Source organism: Suricata suricatta, chromosome 3, assembly GCF_006229205.1.
Source record: "Suricata suricatta isolate VVHF042 chromosome 3, meerkat_22Aug2017_6uvM2_HiC, whole genome shotgun sequence".
Taxonomy (NCBI): domain Eukaryota; kingdom Metazoa; phylum Chordata; class Mammalia; order Carnivora; family Herpestidae; genus Suricata; species Suricata suricatta.
Genome location: NC_043702.1, coordinates 21,373,609 through 21,394,700, shown reverse-complemented (window position 1 = coordinate 21,394,700; position 21,092 = coordinate 21,373,609). Strand labels below are relative to the sequence as shown.

Below are 21,092 nucleotides of genomic sequence, written 5' to 3'. Positions count from 1 at the left end.
TCAAAAATAGACACTGAGCTTCTACTTCTCATCCTTTCCACTGTTACCTTAACCCCGTGATCACGATAGCTCATCCTGTCACAGGGAAACCGTCCTCAGTGATCTCCCTGCCTCCACTCTTGCCCCACCCCAGTCTCTTCATTACCAAGTATCCAGAGTGAACTTCCTAAACGTATATCAAATCGTGTCATTCCCTTGCTTAAAATCCTTTCAGTGGTTTCCATTACTCTTAGACACTGACTCGACGCCATCAAGTAGGACCTTCTCTCTAACCTTCGAACACGCCACTTGAGGGACCCTATTCGCTTGCTACTCACTCTGCTTGGAACACCTTCCTCCAGATGTTCACCTGGATGCCTCCTCCTCCTCATCCAGGTTTCTAATCAAACACCAGTTCTCCAGAGGCCCTCCAATAACTCCAGCTAATACAGTACCTTTTCTGGAGCAACTTCCACTCAATTATACTATAGAGAATATTCAAACCACACATTTTAAGTTCCTGAAATTATTTCATTTATATTAGTTTACATATTTGCAGATTGTCTCTTTCCTATCTCTCTTAGAATGTGAGTTCCTTGAGAATAAGAGTTCTGTCACACATACCAGTATGAATGTTCCCTAAAATATATGGGGGAGTCAATAAATATTTGTTGATAAGATTTATTCTGATTATAATATTCTTTGAACACACAATAGCTAATACAAAGAAAGTGTTCAATAATTTTTTGGTGGTTGAAAGCAATTTGCTAACTGGGAAATTTTGTTATGTTCTTTTCATAATCAATTTCAATAAAAGACCTAAATTTTCCAAAGCCTAATCCATACTTACTACTGAGCAATGGCGAGTTGATGATGATTCATTCTCCTCTGGTAGCAGCAAAAGTGACTTCATATTTTCACCGTCTGCATAATCCACAGGCCGCAAACCAAATATGTTACTGGTAAAATAAGTGCAGATAAGTTTAAGTAAATAGAATGTGTGACTTGATTTTTAACTAAATGGATGCACAAGGGGATGAATTTTTTCAACTTCCTTAATAATGCACAACTTTTACTAAAATAAATGACTCAGAATTCACACAAAGCATAAGGATCAAGTATCACAAGCTGCTGATTCAATGGAAAAAAACATGTGAAATTTCAATTTGACATCAGACCATTCTAGGGAGTATTTTTAATTGGATATACTGTTATTTACATATGAATTTTTTCACAACTCTGTGTTCTTCTGTATTCATATTTACCTTTTTAATATAGCTTTATAATCAATAATCCCCAAGGGTAGGATGCTCTCAAATGCAAATAAAAATAACTTACCATAGCTATTATAGGCTCTGTATTCTATGTCAACAAATACCGAAATTAGATAGATACAAAGGTTAAGCATTCAGATCTACTAGAAAGAAAACCATGCCACATGACAAACAAATGAATAAAGCAGTGGACAGGGCACTTTTAAAATTACTTCTCATATGTATGTACATTATACAGTAATCACAGCCATCAAGAGAACCAACTGGCGGTTCAGGGAACAAGTTGACGCAGACTTCTCAGCATGTGCTAATTCACAAGTCACTGAATATTACACTGGAAGGGAATTCAGAGACCTGTAGAAAACTGTTATTTCATAGAAAAGAAAACAAAAAGGTTCCAATGACTTAACTAAGGTTGTGTTTTTCTTTGTTTACTCCAATAATATTCAATACTGCCCATCATAAGTTTTTTAATTATAAGTAAAATGGTAAAAGTATGCTCTTGTCTACTATTCTACTTCCTTCCACATTGTTTCAAAATAATTTTAATATACTGTATTACAGTAAAAGGTTTTCTAAAATGAGAGTTAAGACAGCGGCGAAGGGGAGCCCTGAGATTTCCCTGTCCCTCAAGCGTAGCTGCATTGAAGTCAGGTTGCTTGGAACACCCAGGAAATCGATCTGCAGAGTGGCAGAAGGCTCTCCACAGTTGGAGGGAGACAGCTTGGCAAGTGCAAGGTGCATGGGTGTGAAACAGGAGAGAGAAAAACAGCTCAGCTGCAGAGGAAAGGGCACCCTTCCCATGGATCCCATGGAGAGACAGAACAGAGCACGAGAGATGTTGGGATAGCGCAGTGTTGAGACAGCATAAGAGGAAAACTCCTCTGGACCCTGGACTGGGGAACGAGAAGTACTGAGTGTCTCGGTTCTTTTATGCAAACAGCTTACAGAGCTCAAACTCTGAGGCTGTGGAAGTGCACAGCTTTCTTTGGAGCAGAGATGTGGAGCGTGCTCCTGGGGAGAAGGTACGAGGTCCCGGAGGGCATAGTGTGGTGTAGCAATCTTTGGGATACACTGGGAGAGGACAGTCTCCTTACCGAAGAACTTTGGGAAGGGGGTTTATTGACCCCCCCCAAGGACAAAAGACCTTGCAAGTGTCAGCCAAAGGCCTTTCATCAGCAGAGTGGAGAGGCTCTACTCTGGAGGAGGAAGGGAGTGGGTGTGCGTGATGCCAGGCCCTTTAAAACTTTCGGTTTTAAATCCCAGCTGTGCGCCAAAAAAAATAAATAAATAACACAGGAGAGCTGTGACGCAGGGCAATTTGACTGCCCTCCCTATTCTGGGAGGAAACAATGAACAAAACTAAAAGGCAACCAACGGAATGGGAGAAGACATTTGCTAATGACATATCATAAAAAGGGCTAGTATCCAAAATCCATAAAGAATTTATTAATTTCAACCCCCCAAAAAACAAATAATCCAGTGAGGTAATGGGCAGATGATACAAATGGACATTTTTCCAAAGAAGACATGTGGATGACTAACAAACACATGAAAACATGCTCAACATCACTCATCATCAGAGATACACAAATTAAGGCCACAATGAGATACCACCTCACACCTATCAGAATGGCTGAAATAACTCAGGAAACAGATGTTAGCAAGGGTGTGGAGAAAGGGGAACCCTCTTACATTGCTGGTAGGAAAACAAAGTGGTGCAGCCACCCTAGAAAATTGTATGGGGGTTCCTCAAAAAGTTAAAAATAGAACTATCCTACAGCCTAGCCTTGCACTAGTAGGATCCAAAGGATACACAAATGCTGATTTGAAAGAGCACGTGCACCCCAATGCTTACAGCAATGCTATCAATAATAGCCAAATTATGGAAAGAGCCCAAATGTTCATTGATTGATAAACGGATAAAGATGTGGAATATATATACAATGGTATACCACTTGGTGATCAAAAAGAATGAAGTCTTGGGGTGTCTGCATGGCTCACTTGGTTAAGTGTCCGACTTCGGTTCAGGTCATGATCTCACAATTCATGAGTTCAAGCCCCACGTCAGGCTCTGTGCTGATGGCTCAGAGCCTGGAGCCTGCTTCAGATTCTATATCTCCCTCTCTCTCTGCTCTCCCCCGCTAACACTCTGCCTCTCTCAAAAATAAATTAAAAAAAAAACATTAAAAAAAGAATGAAATCTTGCCGTGTGCAATAACATGGATGGAATTAGAGTGTATTATGCTGAGCAAAATAAGTCAGTCAGAGAAAGATAAATATCATATGATTTCATTCATATATGGAATTGAAGAAAGATAACAGATGAACACAGGGGAAGGAAAAACAAGATAAAAACAAAGATTCATAAGAGACTCTTAAATACAGAAAACTGAGGGTTGCTAGAGGGGAGGTGGATGGGGAAATGGGCTAAATGGTGATGGGCATTAAGGAGGGCACTTGTTGGGATGAGCATTGAGTGGTATATGGAAGTGATGAATCACTGGGTTCTATTCCCAAAATCCATAAACACTGCATGTTAACTAACTTGAACTTAAATAAATTAAAAATAAAATAAAAATAATATGCCAACATAAGAAGTTTTACTTTTAAATTTTTAACATTTATTTACTTTTGAGAAACAGACAGAGCATGAGTGGGGAAGGGCAGAGAGAGAGACACATGCAGAATCTGAAGCAGGCTCTGAGCTGTCAGCACAGAGTCAGATGCAGGGCTAGTACCCACAAACTGTGAGATCATGACCTGAACTCAAGTTGGACACTCAACCAACTGAGCTGAATTTTCTAAAATGAGAACTTCTTTTATGAGGTTTTATGGTTTTAAGATTATGGTATGTCCATGTAATGGCCATTAAAGTGTGCGGGAAAATCCAATGTGTTCAACTAGACATAAAATGAAACACGGTACAATACCTGCTTTTCAAAGTGCACTGAATGTAGAAAAAGATCTGGAAGGAAACATGGTGGAAGGAAGAGGGAAGAGGAAAGTGTCAAGTCAGATGCTGCATGAAGGGCACGTAAATAAGGGACAGAAGCACCAATTTGGAGACAAGGTCACTAATGACAGTGGGGAAAGCTGTTTTGATGGCATAGCAAAAACAGAAAGATAGTGGATTAAGAAATCAACCACAGCAAACATTTCTCTAATGACTGTTATTTATCACCTTCAGGTTCGGTCACTCTTTCTTCTTGGACTAGTACTGGTAAACATCGATAAATTTGTACTCTCAGATTTCCCTTCAGGCCTAGGTTCAATAACTTGTACCCTTCCTCTGGCACTGGTCGTTATCTAGCCAAGAATTGTATTGTGATTCAGCTCTATGATTTACAACAAAGTGACAAGTCACTGTGCTAGATTTGGGGTCTTTCCAAATTCCCATACATTCAGAACAAATAATTTCAGTTTATTTCAAAAGGCAGCTAATTTCATCCACTCTGCTTGATACTTCTCAATTTCATTCTCTTATTAAATTACTGTGCTCACATACCAAATAAACAATCTCCTCACAGATACACTCTGTAAGTATGACAATCAAAAGACAGAAATCTGAGAAATGAATCCATATTCTAGGTCTTAAACCACCAGCTGCACAAATGAATAAACGACAAAAAACCATGTCACACTACAGGCCATCAAAAACAAAAATCACTGTACACAAAAAGACTTCTTTAAAAAGAAAACTGTAAATTTCACACTTCATAGAAATAAAAGGTTAGGAGCCCAATCAAGTATACTTTAATAAGCAGTAACTAGAGCATAGTTGTTTTACACAGGTATGAATAAAAGTCCATTACAACAACATAAACAACATTAACGAAAGTACATCTCAAAGCACCACCATCAGCTTGTGGACTTCAAACAAAAAGTAACAAGTAAAACAACTGTCTGAACAAGTAAGATGTTTGTATTAAGGTTTTCCTCCACAAAATGACTGGCAAGATTCTAATTTACATTTAGAGTCCTTACTAAAGCTTACTATCTCATATGATCTTTAAACATGTGCGTGGATTATGGACAGCTTCTGCTTATGCACATTTCACTAAACCCTGAGCCCTCCTGTATTGCTAATGAACTGAAGAACGGCACATACAAATGCTACAGTTTGAAAGATAATCAGTTAAGCCCCAGTCCTGCATCACAGGAGACAGAGCCTATTAAATCCTGTCATGTTTCTCCTTTGTCATGGGCTACTGAAATCTGAAATTAGAGACACGTTTTTATACAGCACCTTCAAAAACCCAGAGCAAGAGGAGACAGGGCATAAGTAAGATTTCTCCTTTACCACATGGGTACAAGAAAGTCATACATTTTTGTCCATAATGATATATTTGAATGGACTAACATTTTCTTTACAGACTTAGTGTAAAAAAATCAGTATAAAATGTACATAATTGTGGGGCACCTAGGTGGCTCAGTCGATTAAGCATCCATCTAATTCTTAGTTTTGGTTCAGGCCATTATCTCATGGTTTGGGAGACCAAGTCCTAAGTCAGACTCTGTGCTGACAGCACGGAGCTGCTTGGGATTCTGTCTCTCTCTCTCTCTCCTTGTTTCTCTCTGCCCCTACTCCACTCACACTCTCTATCTCAATAATAATAATAATAATAACAATAATAATAATAATAAATTAAAGAAAATAAAATACAATTAATATAATTTTTAAAAAAGGTAATACTTGAAGAAAAGTCACATGTAGAGGAGACTATGAATGTGATGGATTATTAATTGAAGACAGTGAGAATAACTCTCCTCACTAGGACTCTTTTTGATCACTAAGACTGATGAGAAATAAGTGCCTATTAAAGAGTTGAACTGTTGTGTTTAACATTTCAGCTTCACCCCAAAGAACAGTTCAGGACACAGTAGAACCCTTTCATGTCCTTTCTGCTCAAGAACATGGTGGAACCTGCCCAGGACTATTCCCAAGAGGAGTCTTACCACTCACAAAAGGGGAAAAGGAGAGATGGGCAAATTTAGACTTGCATTTGCACACCCAGATCATTCAGTCCCAGATACTCACGCAAAAAGGCATTTTTACTAATACTGAACCATATCACACATGACAGGCTACCAAAACAGTCCATGAATGAAATCCTTTATGAATCCTATAAAACTGCAAACACGTAGATTTTAATTTTTCAAGTCACTTGGCTTGCTTTGAAGCAGGAAACAGCACAGAAATTCAAATGAGCAACATTTATTTTTTTAAGCCGTAAAACATAAATTATCTGGTATAGGAGATTAATTTTTTAAAAAATTAACTAGGGCAGTGGGACAATTAATAGGTCCAATGGTCCATATAATATTTTCTAATAACGAATTCTACACCCTTGCAAGGAAAACTATGTTAATAGCAGACCATGTACCAAATCCTAAGCTTTATATATCTCTCAAAAAAAAAAACATATGCTTTTCTCCATACACTCAAAATAGTTCTGATGAAATGGGAAGCTTGCATTTTAGGTTCACATTGGATGCACTGAAGGCAGTGGGGAAGAAAGACAGCCATTGAGGTTTTGACCAGTCATCAATATAAATATTCTCAGGCAACAAAGAAGCAAGAAAATATAAATCTTTTTATCTGAGGTTAAAAGAGAAGTAATTTTCCCTCTTGAGAAAATACTGGGAAAAAAAATGGACTCTTATTTTAGTGTGTAAGAGGTAATTTCTCATGCAAAACATAAGTAAAATCAGAGTTAAATGAATTAATATTATATTTAAATGTAATATGTTTTTTTAAGTTTATTTATTATTGAGACAGAAAGAAACAGAACATGATTGGAGGAAGGGCAGAGAAAGAAGGAGACACAGAATCTGAAGGCGGCTCCAGGCTCTGAGCTGTCAGCACAGAGCCCAATACAAGGCTCAAACCTCGAGATCATGACCTGAGCCGAAGTCAGACGCTCAACCGACTAAGCCACCCAGGTGCCCCTAAAATGTATTTTTAAAAGTGGCAAAGTTCACACAGCAAAGGCCCAAAGCAGTAAGAAAGTATTCTAAGTAAAATGTAATTTAAAAAACAGTAAGGTATTAGATTAACATTAAGTCTAAGCAAAAGATAAAGTTTAAAATAGATATATATGACCTTCTTCTACTATATACCATTCCACTTAGGGCCCCAAAACCTTACAGTAGGAAATTCGCAGCTGAGGATCATAGCTTCCATGAGAAAATATAAGACTAGAAGACTTGTGAACTTATAAAAGTCCCTGGATTTTTTAAACAATGAAGATGGTAGGTAAAGAGTATCAATGATAATCCTGTAGGTAGTTAATTCCTAGTTATCATGTCTTGCCTTATAAGGTTTCAAGATTTTCTCTACCAGTATTCAATAAGGTGCTTTTTAAATTCATTTAGCTTTATGATAAACCATACTCCATTCTTTCTTTTCTTATACCTGGTCTTCTATAAACATTCAATTCTGAATTGTATTTGAATTGTTGACTCTTTCCACCTCCTGGGCTATAAAAAAGACTGTTATTTTCACATGTTATAGGTAGTACTAAAAGAAAAAAAATGATCTTGAGTCTTCTCTCCAAAATTTTAAGTCACATGGTCTTTTTTGTTAATTTTTCTTAATGTTTGTTTATTTTTGAGAGAGAGAGAGAGAGACAGTGCAAGTAGGGGAAAGGCAGAGAGAGAGGGAGACACAAAATCTGAAGCAGGTTCCAGGCTCTGAGCTGTCAGCACAGACCCTGACATGTGACTCAAACTCACAAACCACTAGATCATGACCTGAGCCAAAGTCAGACGCTTGACTGACTGAGCCATCTGGGCACCCCAAGTCACATGGTCTTAGCACCATTTATCCCAACTTAATAACAGAATATATCCGAAGACAGAACTTTCTAACATGGACCCCTCAGCCCTCATATATAAGCTTTGCTACATTCTGAAGACATCCAGAAATACCTCTAAGGCTGGATTTTGTCTCAGGTTTCCTTCTCCCTCCCAAGACTAAATGACAAAAACTTTTACTCCTCTCTACAAGTTTATTTTACACCTAACTGGAATAATTCAAGTTAAATTTCTACAGTAGCAGAAAAGGTATAGAGTCAATCAAAATATATTAAATGTCAAGTAGGAAGAATCTACGTTTGGTGTCAAGGACATAAGTCTCCCATCAAACATGCTTTCAACAGGAACTACACTAATCGCCACTTCCTTGTGTCTGCACTATAATGAAAATCAATGAACCCAAGGCTGGCTCTCATGCCTCCTTAGCTGACAGGGCCCTGAAGTATGTGGAAATAAAGACCGTGGTTTTCAGCATTCAGTACTCAAGAACAATCACAGCACTTGACTAAAACATATAAGATCCAAACTTCATGGGTTTGAGATATTCTGCTACCCATGTGAGAAATGCAATGACGACAGCATGTCCTCGCAGCCCAGCTCACTGGAATGCCCTATGTGAAGCCTCAGTACGATGATCTTCATGGACATCCTCCTAAAACTCAGCCTCAGATAAAACTGCATAAACTTTGTTTATACGGTATGCAGGGAATACTTAAGGAGAAATCTAAAGAGCGCCTGGGTGGCTCAGTTGGTTAAGCATCCGACTCTTGATTTTGGCTCAGGGCATGATCTCACCGTTTATGGGTTTAAGCCACACATCAGGCCCCTCGCTTACAGTTCAGAGCCTGCTTGGAATATTCTCTCTCTCTCTCTCTCTCTCTCTCTCTCTGCCCCTCCCCTGCTGGCATTCTCTTTCTCAAAATAAACATTAAGAAAATAAAATACAAAAAACATGTAAAGATAAACTTAATGAAATAACAAAAAGTCCATCTTCACTTTAGTTCTTGTATTCTACTATTAATACATTACTATTTCAGAGTGATAACTACTAATAACAAAACTGAAGAAATTTTCAAATATTATATACTGCTCAAATTATCAGAACAGATAATGATGTTGTGAATGGAGGGAGTTTCTGTAAGATACTCCATGCATGTTCCAGAGACCAGAAAAGGTAGAAAGCATCCTTGATTATCTTTAGGAAGTTGAAAAGAAGAGGTAAAATGGAGGAGTAAGAGGACCCTAAGATCACCTCGTCCCATGGATATACAACTAGGTAACACTTATATCAGTGTAAATAACCGAGAAAACCCAAAGACAGGCAGAAGAAACCCCACAATGAAAGAGAAGAGAAGACGTTGCACTAAAGAAGGCAGGAAGGGCAGAGAAGTGGTAGAAAGCACCTATCCTGGAAGGGAGGGAAGGAGGGAGCCACAGGCATAGAGAAGGGAGAGACACAGACTCTCATAAGAACCCACACAGGTAAGACATATCCCCATAACATTTGTCTCTGAAAGTGAGAGAAGCTTCATGAGTTCTTACAACCTGCAGGACTTAAAGCCTGAAACTTGAGTAATCTCCCTCTGCGAGAGTCCAGAGGGCATTAGGAAGTAGAATTCCCACCTTGAGAGCACGTTCAACAAACAGCTCTGGGAGATGCAGCAGCATCTAGCAGCTGCAGGTAAAAAATCCCTGGGGGATCCGGGAGCATTACTTACTCGTCTCAGAGCAAGGGGTAGGTGTCACAGAGAGACTCCACCAAGAACATTTCCCTCCCCTGGTGCCAGGCGTGAACACAGAGCCACCTGTGGGCAGCAGTGCAGCAGCAACATTTACTAACTTGTCTATAGCAAGCCCCGCTCCCTCCAGTCCAGCCTGTCTCAGTCCCAGCACTGTGGGTCACCTCCCCAAGACGACCCATGCAGGCCTTGCCAACACCACATCTCCCTACCTGTATACTTCACAGGACCTTGGCTGTGGTGGTGGAGAGCCCTCATGGAACATCACGCATCCTTTTAAAACTGCACCCCACCCCTGTCAGGAACTGAACTTGCTGACGACTGGCAAAGAGAGCCCCTGCAGATGACTAGAATGAAGGAAAAAGAGGCCAGGACACAAAAGCAAGACTCACACAACACACACAGGAGACAGCCATGGAGTACCACGTTCTGGAGAACAGGGACCACTACACTACAGGCCACTACAGTACCTCGTCTTCATAATGCCATCACTTTCAAAAGCAGGAGACTTGGCCCACTTCCCTAACACATGGAAACAGACACAAAGAGAGGCGCCTGGGGGGCTCAGTTGATTAGGTGTCCAACTTCAACTCAGGTCATGATATCATGGATCATGGGTTCAAGACCCTCACTGAGCTCTGTGCTTACAGCTCAGAGCCTGGAGCCTGCTTCGGATTCTGTGTCTCTCTCTCCTTCCCCACTTGCACTCTGTCTCTGTCTCTCTCAAAAATAAATAAACATTAAAAAATATAAGAAAGAAACAAACACAGAGAATTAGACAAAATGATGAAACAGAGGAATATGTCTCAGATGAAAGAACATGACAAAATCACAGCAAAAGAGCTCAATGAAATGGAGATAAAAAATATGCATAATAGAGAATTTAAAGTAATGATAATAAAGACACTCATTGGACTTGAGAAAAAGGCCGAGGACATCAGTGAGGAGACCCTTACAAAGAGTCAGAGCTGAAGAAAACAATAAATGAAATTAAAAATAAACTACACAAAATAAATAGCAAGCTAGAAGAAGCAGAAAACTGAGTTAGTGACCAAATATAGAGTAATGGAAAGTAATCAAGCTGAACAGGTGAGAGAGAAAAAAATTACACAAACTGAAAACAGACTAAAAGAACTCAGTGACTCCATCAAGTGAAATAATACTTGCATTAAGAGACCCCAGAAGAAAAGAGAAAAAAGAAGGCAGAAAATTTATTTGAAGAAATAACTGCTGAAAACTTTCCTAATCTGGAGAAGGAAACAGATATCACGATCCAGGAGGCACAGAGATTCCTATAATAAAATCAGGCCAATGAGGCCCACACCAAGGAACATTGTAATTAAAAAGGTAAACAGCAATGATAAAGACAGAATTTGAAAAGCAGCAAGAGAAAAGAAGATAGTTACATCTAAGAAACCCCATACAGCCATCAGCGGATTTTTCAGCAGAAACTTTACAGGCCAAAAGGGAATGACATGATAAATGCAACGTGCTGAAAGGAAAAACTCTGCAGCCAAGAATATTCTATACAGCCAGGCTGTTATTCAGAATAGAAGGGGCGGGGGTTGTTTCCTAGACAAATAAAAGCTAAAGGAATACAAAACCATTAAGCCAGAACTGCAAGAAACATTAAATGGAACTCTCTAAGCGAGAAGAAATCATAAGTAAGGGTAAGAAAAGTAGAAAACACAAAAGCAGTAAAAATATGCAAGGGATGAGTCAAGGGATTCACAAAATAAAAGGATGGAAAGTATGACACCATAGACCTAAAACATGTGGAGAGATAAGAATGGATTCAAACAAACTTAAATGATCATCAACTTTAATAAAGACTGCTACATACAGAAGACATTATATACAGACCTAATGGTAACCAAAAATCAGAAACTGGTGATGTGCAAAAAATAAAAAGAAAGGTGTCCAAGTGAATCACTAAAGAAAGCCAGCAAGAAAAGAGCAAGAAAAGAGCAAGAAAAGAAAGGATCAGAAAATTACAAAAACAGCAAAATAAGTAACAAAATGGCAATAATACATACCTAGCAATAATTATTTGAAAGCAAATGGACTAAACTTTCAAATCAAAAGACAAAGTGATGGCAAGGCTACAGAAACAAGAGCCATCTATTTGCTGACTGTAAGAGAGATTCATTTCAAACCTAAAGACACTTGCAGATTCAAAGTGAAAGAATGGAGAAACAGTTGTCATGCAAATGATGTCAACAGAAAGCCGAGGCAGCAATACTTACATCAGACAAAACAGACTTTACAACAAGACTGTAATTATGAGACAAAGAACACTGTATAATTAGTGAGGGGACAATCCAACAAGGTCGAACAATTGTAAATACTCACACATGCAACATGGACGTGCATAAAACAGTTAATAACAAACATAAAGGAAACAATCGATAGTGATACAATAGTAGGGGACTTTAACACCCCACTCACATATATTGACCCATATGGAAAGAGAAAATCAATAAGGGAACGGTGGCCATGAATGACACACTGGATCAGATGGATTTAACATATATATTCAGAACATTCATCCTAAAACAGCAGAATACACATTTCTTTCAAGTGCACACGGAACATTCTCCAGAATAGATCACATAGGTCACAAAACAAGCCTCAACAAATGAAGAAAGATCAAAGTCATACCACACATCTTTTCAGACAGTAACATAATAAAATTAGAAATCAGCCACCAGAAAAAAATCTGGAAAGAGCACAATATACAAATAACACGTTACTGAACAATGACTGGATCAACTAAGAAATCAAAGAAGAAATCAAAAGGTGCAGAGAGACAAATGACAATGAAAACGCATTGGTCTCAGGCGCTTGGGTGGCTCAGTCGGTTGAGCATCTGACTTCAGTTCAGGTCATAATCTCATGGTTCTTGAGTCTGGGCCCCATACTGGGCTCACAGATGTCAGCACAAGCCCCCTTTTCAGATGCTCAGACGCCCCCCCTTCGTCCACCCCATCCCCCCATCCCTCTCCCACTTGTGCTATTTCAGAAATAAGTAAACATTAAAACACACACACACACAAAGGTCCAAAATCTTTGGAATGCAGCAAAAGGGGTTCTAAGAGGGAAGATTATAGCAATAAATGCCTACCTCAAGAAAAAAGAAAAATTTCAAATAAACAAGTTAATCTTAAACCTAAAGGAGCTAGACAAAGAAAAACAAATAAAACTCCAAACCAGAAATCATAAAGACTAGAGCAGAAAGAAATGAGAATGAAACTAAAAATAAATAAATAAATGAACAAGCAAATCAATGAAACCAAAAGATGTTCTTGGATAATATCAACAAAGTTGATAAGCCTTTAGCCAGACTCATCAAAAAAACAAGACAGTACTCAAAAAAAAAAAAAAAGAAAAAGAAAAAAATTACAACTGGAAGAGAAGCAGCAATCAACACCAGAGAAATACAAAGGATTATAAGAGAATATTATGAAACAAACCAGACAACCTGGAAGACATGCACAGACCAATCGGAATAGACCAATTACCAACAATGAGGCTGAATCAGTAATTAAAAAACTACCACCAAACAAAAGATAGGGCCAGACAGATTCACAGATAGACTCTACCAAATATTTAAAGAAGAGTTAATACCTATTCTTTTCAAACTTTTCCCAAAAAATAGAGGAGAAAAAAAAAAAAAGCTTCCATTTTCATTCTATGAGGCCAGCATTACCAAGATACCAAAAACAGATAAAGACACCAAGAGAAATACAGGCCAGTATCCCTCAAGGACACAGAAAGACAAAGTATCAACAAACTGAATCCAACAATACATTAAAAAAAAATCATTTCCCACAATCAAGTAGGATTTATTCCTGGGATGCAAGCGTGGTTCAATATTCACAAATAATTTGATACATCATATCAAAACAAAAAGGATGAAAAACATATGATCATTTCAACAGATGCAGAAAAAGCACAAGAAAACGTAAAATGTCCATTCATGATAAAAGCCTTGAACAAAGCAGGTTCAGAGGAAACATACCTCAACATGATAAAAGCCTTACATGAAAAACATAGCTAACATTATACTCAATGGGGAAAAACAGAGCTTTCCCTCTAAAGTCAGGAACAAGTCAAGGATGTCCACTCTCACATTTATTCGACCTAGTGCTAGAAGCCCTTGCCACAGCAATCAGACAAGAAAAATAAAAGGCATGCAAATTGGTAACCTTCACTATCTGCAGATAATATGATACTATATAAAGAAAACCCAAAAGACTCCACCAAAAAATTACTAGAACTGATAAATTCAGTGAAGTCATAGGATACAAACTTAGTATGCACAAATTTACTGCATGTCTATAACACTAATAATGAAACAGCATAAAGAGAAATTAAGAAAACAATCCCATTTACAATTGCACCAAAAATAATAAGATGCCTAGGAATAAACCTAACCAAAGAGGTAAGACATGTACTCTGAAAAGTATAAAATACTGATGAAAGAAATTGAAGACAATACCAATGGAAAAACATTCCATGCTCTTTGACTGGAAGAACAAATACTGTTAAAATGTCTGTACTAGCTACCCAAAGCAATCAACAGATATTTTCCGAAAAAAATTTTTTAATGTTTACTTTTTATTTTATTTTTGAGAGAGAGAGGGAGAGAGAGAAAGAGAGAGAGAGAGAGAGAGAGAGAGAGAGAGAGAGAGACAGAACATGAGCAGGGAAGGGACAGAGAGAAAGAAACACAGAATCTGAAGCAGGCTCCAAGCTGTCAGTCCAGAGCCCAACACGGGGCTCGAACTCGCAAACTGTGAGATCATGACCTGAGCCAAAGTTGGACTCTTAACTGACTGAGCCACCCAGGCACTCCTGAAATTTTTTTAAAAATGTATTTGCTTTTGAGAGAGAAAAAGACAAAGTGTGAATAGGGGAGGGACAGAAAGAGAGGAAGACACAAAACTCAAAGCAAGCTCCCGGCTCTAGGCTCTGAGCTGTCAGAACAAAGCCTGACATGGGTTTGAAACTATGAGCACTGAGATGATGACCTGAGCCGAAACTGGACACTCAACTGACTGAGCCACCCAGGAGCCCCAGCAATCTACAGATTTACTGCAATCCCTATCCAATATGCAACAGCATTTTTCACAAAACTAGAATAAACAACCCTAAAATCTGTATGAAACCATAAAAGACTCAAATAGCTGAAGCAACCTTGAAAAGGAAAACAAAGTTGGAGGCATCACAATTTCGGACATCAAATGATATTACAAAGGTGTAGTGATCAATACAGTATGGTACTGGCACAAAACCAGCCCCATAGATCAACAGAAGAGAATATAAACCTCAGAAATAAACCCACAATTATATATCAATTAATCTCTGACAAAGTAGGAAAGAATATCCAATGGGAAAAAGACAGTCTGCTCAACAAATGGTGTTGGGAAGCAATGTGCAAAAGAATGAAACAGGACCACTTTCTTAAATCATAGACAAAAAATCTCAAAATGGATAAAAGAACTAAATATGAGACTTGAAACCTTAAGAATCCTCTAAGAGAACACTGGCAATACTGTGTTAAACACCAGCTGTAGCAACATCTTTCTAGATGTATCTCCTGAAGCAAGGGAAACAAAAGCAAAAATAAACTATTGTGACTATACCAAAATAAAAAGCTTCTGCAAAGTGAGGGAAACAACCAACAAAACTAAAAGACAACCTAGAGAACGAGAAAAGATATTTGCAAATGACATACCAATGAAGGGTTAGTATCCAAAATATATAAAGAGCTTATACAACTAAACAATAAAATCCACAAATAATCCAATTAAAAATGGGGATAAGACATGAAAAGACATTTCTGCAAAGAAGATGATCCAGATGGCAAACATACATATGGAAAACGTTCAACATCACTAATCATCAGGGAAATGCAAATCAAAATCACAATGAGCTATCACACCTGTCAGAATGGCTAAAATCAGTAACACAAGCCACACAAATGTTGAGGAGGATGTGGAGAAAAATGAATCCTCTTCCTTTTGGGAAGAGGTAAAAATGCAAACTGGTACAGACACTGTGGAAAACAGTAAGGAGGCTCCTCAAAAAAATTAAAAATAGAGGCTCAGTCAGTTAAGCATCTGACTTTGGCTCAGGTCATGATCTCACAATCCAGGAGTTCAAGCCCCATGTTGGGCTCTGTGTTGACAGCTCAGAGCCTGGAGCCTGCTTCAGATTCTGTGTCTCCCTAGCTCTCTGCCCCTCACCCGTTCATGCTTAGTGTCTGTCTGTCTCTCAAAAACAAAAACGTTAAAAAAAATTTTTTAATTAAAAATAGAATTAGTCTCTGATCCAGTAACTGCATAAAGAATACGAAAACACCAATTTGAAGGGATACATACAACCCTATGTTTACTGAAGAATTATTTATAATAGCAAAACTATGGAAGCAGTCCAAGTGTCCCTCATTTGATGAATGAAGAAGATGTATTTTATGTGTATATATATATACACATATAGTATGTATGTGTGTGTGTTGTATGTAACACATTACACACACACACCAACAAACACAGTGGAGTATTATTCAGCCATAAAAAGAATAAAATCTTGCCATTTGCAACAACATGCATGGATCTAGACTATAAAATGCTACAAGAAATAAGCCAAAGAAAGATAAATACCATATGATTTCACTCATATATAAAATTTAAGAAACAAATCAAATGAACAAAGGAAAAAACAACAGGGAAAGAGACAGAAACCAAAAAACTGACTCTCCACTAGAGAGAACAGATGGTTACCGAGGGGAGGTGGGAAGACGGGTGAAATAGGGGAAAATGATTAAGAGTACACTTACCTTGATGAGCACGGAGTAATGTATGTAATTGCTGAATCATTACATTGTACACCTGATATCAATAACACTATGTTAACCATGCTGAACTAAGAATTTTTAAACAAATTTTTAAAAAGCTATGAATATAATTTTAATATAAAAATCTGAGGGCAAAAAAATGAAAGGTAAAAACACAAATCATTTCAACTTATAACTGTAAATGCAAAAGTACTAAATACCTAGCAAACTGATGTAAAATTTTATTTAAAGAATAGCACAGTATATTAAATTAAGTTTATCAGAAATAAAACATGGTTTAATATATTAAAATGTCAGAGCACCTGGGTGGATCAGTAGGTTAAGCATCTGACTTCAGCTCAGGTCTCCATCTCACAGTTTCTGACTTTGAGCCCCGCATCAGGCTCTGCATTGACAAGGAGGAGCCTGCTGGGGATTCTCTGTCCTTTCTCTCTCTCTGCTCCTCCCCCACTCACACGGGCACTCTCTCTCCTCCTCTCTCTCTCTCTCAAAATAAAATGAAACTTTAAAAAAGTATTTTAAAATGTATTAATGACACCAATAAGCAAATGGTCTAAGATCACCTCAGTAGAAGCTAAAAATCATTTAATAAGCGATAGTCTTCTTAAAAAATAGTAAAATAATTAGATCTTTATTTTTAATATTGATTTCAATACTGAATGTAAACCTACACTCAATATTTTTGAAAAATGAGAATAAAACAAGTATATCAACTATCACCATCATTTTGTAATATTGGTCTAGAAACTTTGGCAAATGTAATAAGTTAAAATTGATAAATAATAATCAGATCCTTAGAATTAGGTGTTGGCTAGATGTAAGAGAAATGTACTAAAATCAACAGCTTTCCTATATATCAGGAATGACAAGTTTTATTTTTTAACAGAACACCCAGTAACCAGAGCAACAAAAGAATCAAATGCCTAGAAAAATCTCAATAAATAGTTAAGTGCACATACAAGTGCAGATACATACAACAGATGAAAAACTTTACAAAGCTGTGTAAAAGAAGGTTTAAATAAATGGAAAAACATACTACGTTTGAGTGAAAAATCAAATTTATTAAGTCCACTATAATCCACACTTTCCCAATTTCAATCACAACCCTCATAAGATACTTCTTAACGAGGTGTCTCAGACTTCACTAGAAGTAAGAAGCTGATGAAGAGTGAATTCCCTCCCTCCCCGCTCCAGCCCCAACACTGCTCACTATTACTACTCCCCAGGTTACTGGACACATCTCTTCACTGAGGTCTGGTCCACGTGCAGGAGGAACTTTCCAACGTTAAATCTGCACCTTTTGGCGCACTATGCCCCTCTCTGCCTCGGCCACCTTCTCCAGCCTCTCTGGTCATCGTCCCTTCCATACCAGTCTTAACATTACTAACCAAAGCTCCCAAGCTGTCTTGGCCATAGTATCCCTTACCACTCACCATCTCTTGCCCCTAGTCTTCAAAATCCAGTAGAAGTGCTCCTTCCCCTAGAAAGCCTTTCATGACTTCCTCTAGTCTCACTTACAGTCCCTACTCTAGATTTTCACGCCATCTTGTGCACTGGCCCATGAAGACGTGTCACATGGCTCTGTGATCAGTTCACTCCACTAGAACTGAAGGAGCAGATAAACAACTGGGGGGTGAGGAAGTAAAGCAGCAGGGCAAGAGACTGAGAAAACCTAAGAGATGTCACTGGAGACCCAGGAAATGAAGGCATCTCCGTAAAAAAGACTACTTGAACCTTGAGGGAATGAAGACTGCCATTTAAAAACACAGACTAAGCAGAAAGACCCTACCCAGCTGCAATCCGATCAATGTACTAAGCCACAAAAAGGGAAGGACAAAACAACAGCTTTTGCCCTTTCCAGGTCCAACCCTTCTTCCTTCTTCCAGGGACAGACAGAGTCTAGTCCTGGTTATTGAGTTCCATTCTGGGTAAGAGAGATATAAACAAACTGACGGCTGGAGAGTGAGACACAGAGGCTGCCGGGTGCGGGACGAGTAAGCCCCACGCACACAAGGCACAGCACAGGAACGCAGTCGGTGGTGCTGCAGCAGCGCCATATGGTGACCAGAGGGCAGCGACAATTGTGATGAGCGCCGTATAATACGCAAACTGTATGTTGTACACGGGAAACTAAAGTAATTGTGTCTCGACTAGTCTTCAGGAAAAAAAAAGAGTAAAAGATATAATAAGCAGAGAAAGTAAAAGCAATATGCTTGTGAGTGATGAATCACCAAATTCTACTCCTGAAACCAATACTGCACAGTAGGTTAACTGAATTTTTTTCATTCTATTTGAGGAATCTTTATTTTTTTTAATGATTACATTTTTTCTTTTATAGTTTACTGTCAATTTGGTTTCCATCTAACACCCAGTGCCCATCCCAACAAGTGCCCTCCTCCATGCCCATCACCCCTCTCCCTCTCCCCCACCAGCCCTCAGTTTGTTCTCAGTATTCAAGAGTCTCATGGTTTGCCTCCCTCTCCCCAGTTATTTTTTCCCCTTCCCCTCCTCCATGGTCCTCTGTTAAGTTTCTCCTGTTCCACTTATGAGTGAAAACATGGTATCTGTCCTTCTCTGCATAACAAAAAGTACTATGCTTGCCAACTCAGATTCCAGAGTCTGAGATATTAATGGCTTATAAGGAGGCATTAAGGAGCCATCTTACCAAAAAAGATCTTCAGACAAAAAACTAAAAAATAAAAACTAGAAAGAAACCCATACAGTGCCCATGCCCTGCCTCCATGCTCCTCTTAAATGGAGGAAGTCAAGGAATGAATTTCATCTATTGTCATTTGTCAGTACTTAATTCAAAAAGACAATAAATAGAACACTGGCAGAAGGAAAAACAGATCTTAAAAATGTGAAGACTATAGAAAGCCATGAACCCACAAAAGGTAGCATAGTATGGATTATAGATGCCCAGTGGACAAGAGTCTAAGAATTCTGCCCAGGCAACACATATCATTTAGTCTAACATCTACCAGGAAACCAGTTCTACCACCCTAGCAAAGGTGCAGCTTATGGAAACTTGATTTTAGACTTACGGTGAATTTGGGAGCAGAGGGAAGCAATCCCTATTGTCATTTCATAGGATTCTTTTTCAAAAGAGAGGAAAAAATATACCATCTTTTCATGCATTCAAATACTAATTTCTACCACAAATGAACGTGGGTACAGACTACGTTTGGCAAGTTAGCAGGCCCAGGAGAGCAGGCATGAGTTAGAAAGCTAGAAAGCCTGGCATTAAAAACACTGAAGAGAAAGGGGACAAGATAAGGCTGGAGAGGTTACGTGGTGCCACACCATCCAGGGCCTCCTGAACCATGTCTTGAAGTTTTTAAAAACATTAAGAGGTGCCAATGAAGGGTTTTAAGCAAATAAGTGATTTGACCAGACTTGTGGGGTTTTTTTTTTAAGTTCTTGGGCTGCAGTAATGAGGAGTGAACAAAAGGAAAGTCATCTGAAAAGAAGACGACCAGTTAGGAAACAGGTGAAGCCAATTAGGTGAACAACCACTACGATGAAATAAAACAGAAAGCGAAAAACACAGCAAACACTTGAGTCTGAGGGCCATCAGTCTGGAACAGAAGGAGTAACATTATTTAGAAACAGCTATCACACTCATCCTCTAGGTTCAATCTACCGCTGCACTCGCTCCATAGTTGCCTAACTATCCTCTACCCAATGTTATTACCAACCTTTCACCAAATAAATCCTCTTTCCCCACTATCCTAACTGTATCAACAGCTGTCCAATTCAGTGGCCACTTGGCACATGTGGCTATTTAATTGAAATAAAATACATTTACAAATTTAGCTCTGTAGCAACAGCCACATTTCAAGTCTTCAACTGCAGCAGATGGCTAGTGGCTCCTGGTGCTCAGCACAGAGAGAGAGCATTTCCATCAATACAGAAAGATCTACTGAATGGTCTGGGCTACAGATACACCTAAATCTGCCACTTCACTCGGTAAGCCTATTTAAAAACAACATATTTATCTGAGAGGTACCTGTGAAGGCAGACTCAGCTCACTGTCTCATGCCCACACCTTGTATATTAATAAGCTTCACAGTGTAGTGAAGAATCATGGTGTACAAACCACAAGACAGGCCCTGTGTTTTGGCTCATTAATCCTCACTATGCTCTGAAGAAATAGAAAAGCAGCAGGCATCACCCATGTTTTATAGGTGAGGACACCAAGGCACAGAAATTAACCTGCCTGAGGCTATAAAGTCAATAATGGAGTCACAAATAAAAGCTGAATTCCCTAACGCCCCGACCAGTGCTCCATTCATTAAAGTAGTCATGGCTGATTTAAGAACTCACGGATGGACACTATTCAGTTTCACCTGACCCAAGTAACCATTTGCTTTATCAAATGGCTGCCTCTACCCAAAGGAGGGTCATATCTGTTGGGTC

At 38.6% G+C, this 21,092-nt stretch overlaps 1 protein-coding gene across 1 annotated transcript in view; it reads right to left on the bottom strand.

Annotated features, from left to right (window-relative positions):
• The window catches only part of BARD1 (BRCA1 associated RING domain 1), an 81,236-nt gene that overhangs the window by 18,319 nt on the left and 41,825 nt on the right, over positions 1–21,092 (bottom strand). Inside the window, exon 7 of the mRNA XM_029932927.1 lies at positions 830–938. Coding sequence (XP_029788787.1) covers positions 830–938 — 109 coding nt within the window. The remainder of the gene's footprint in view (positions 1–829; positions 939–21,092) is intronic.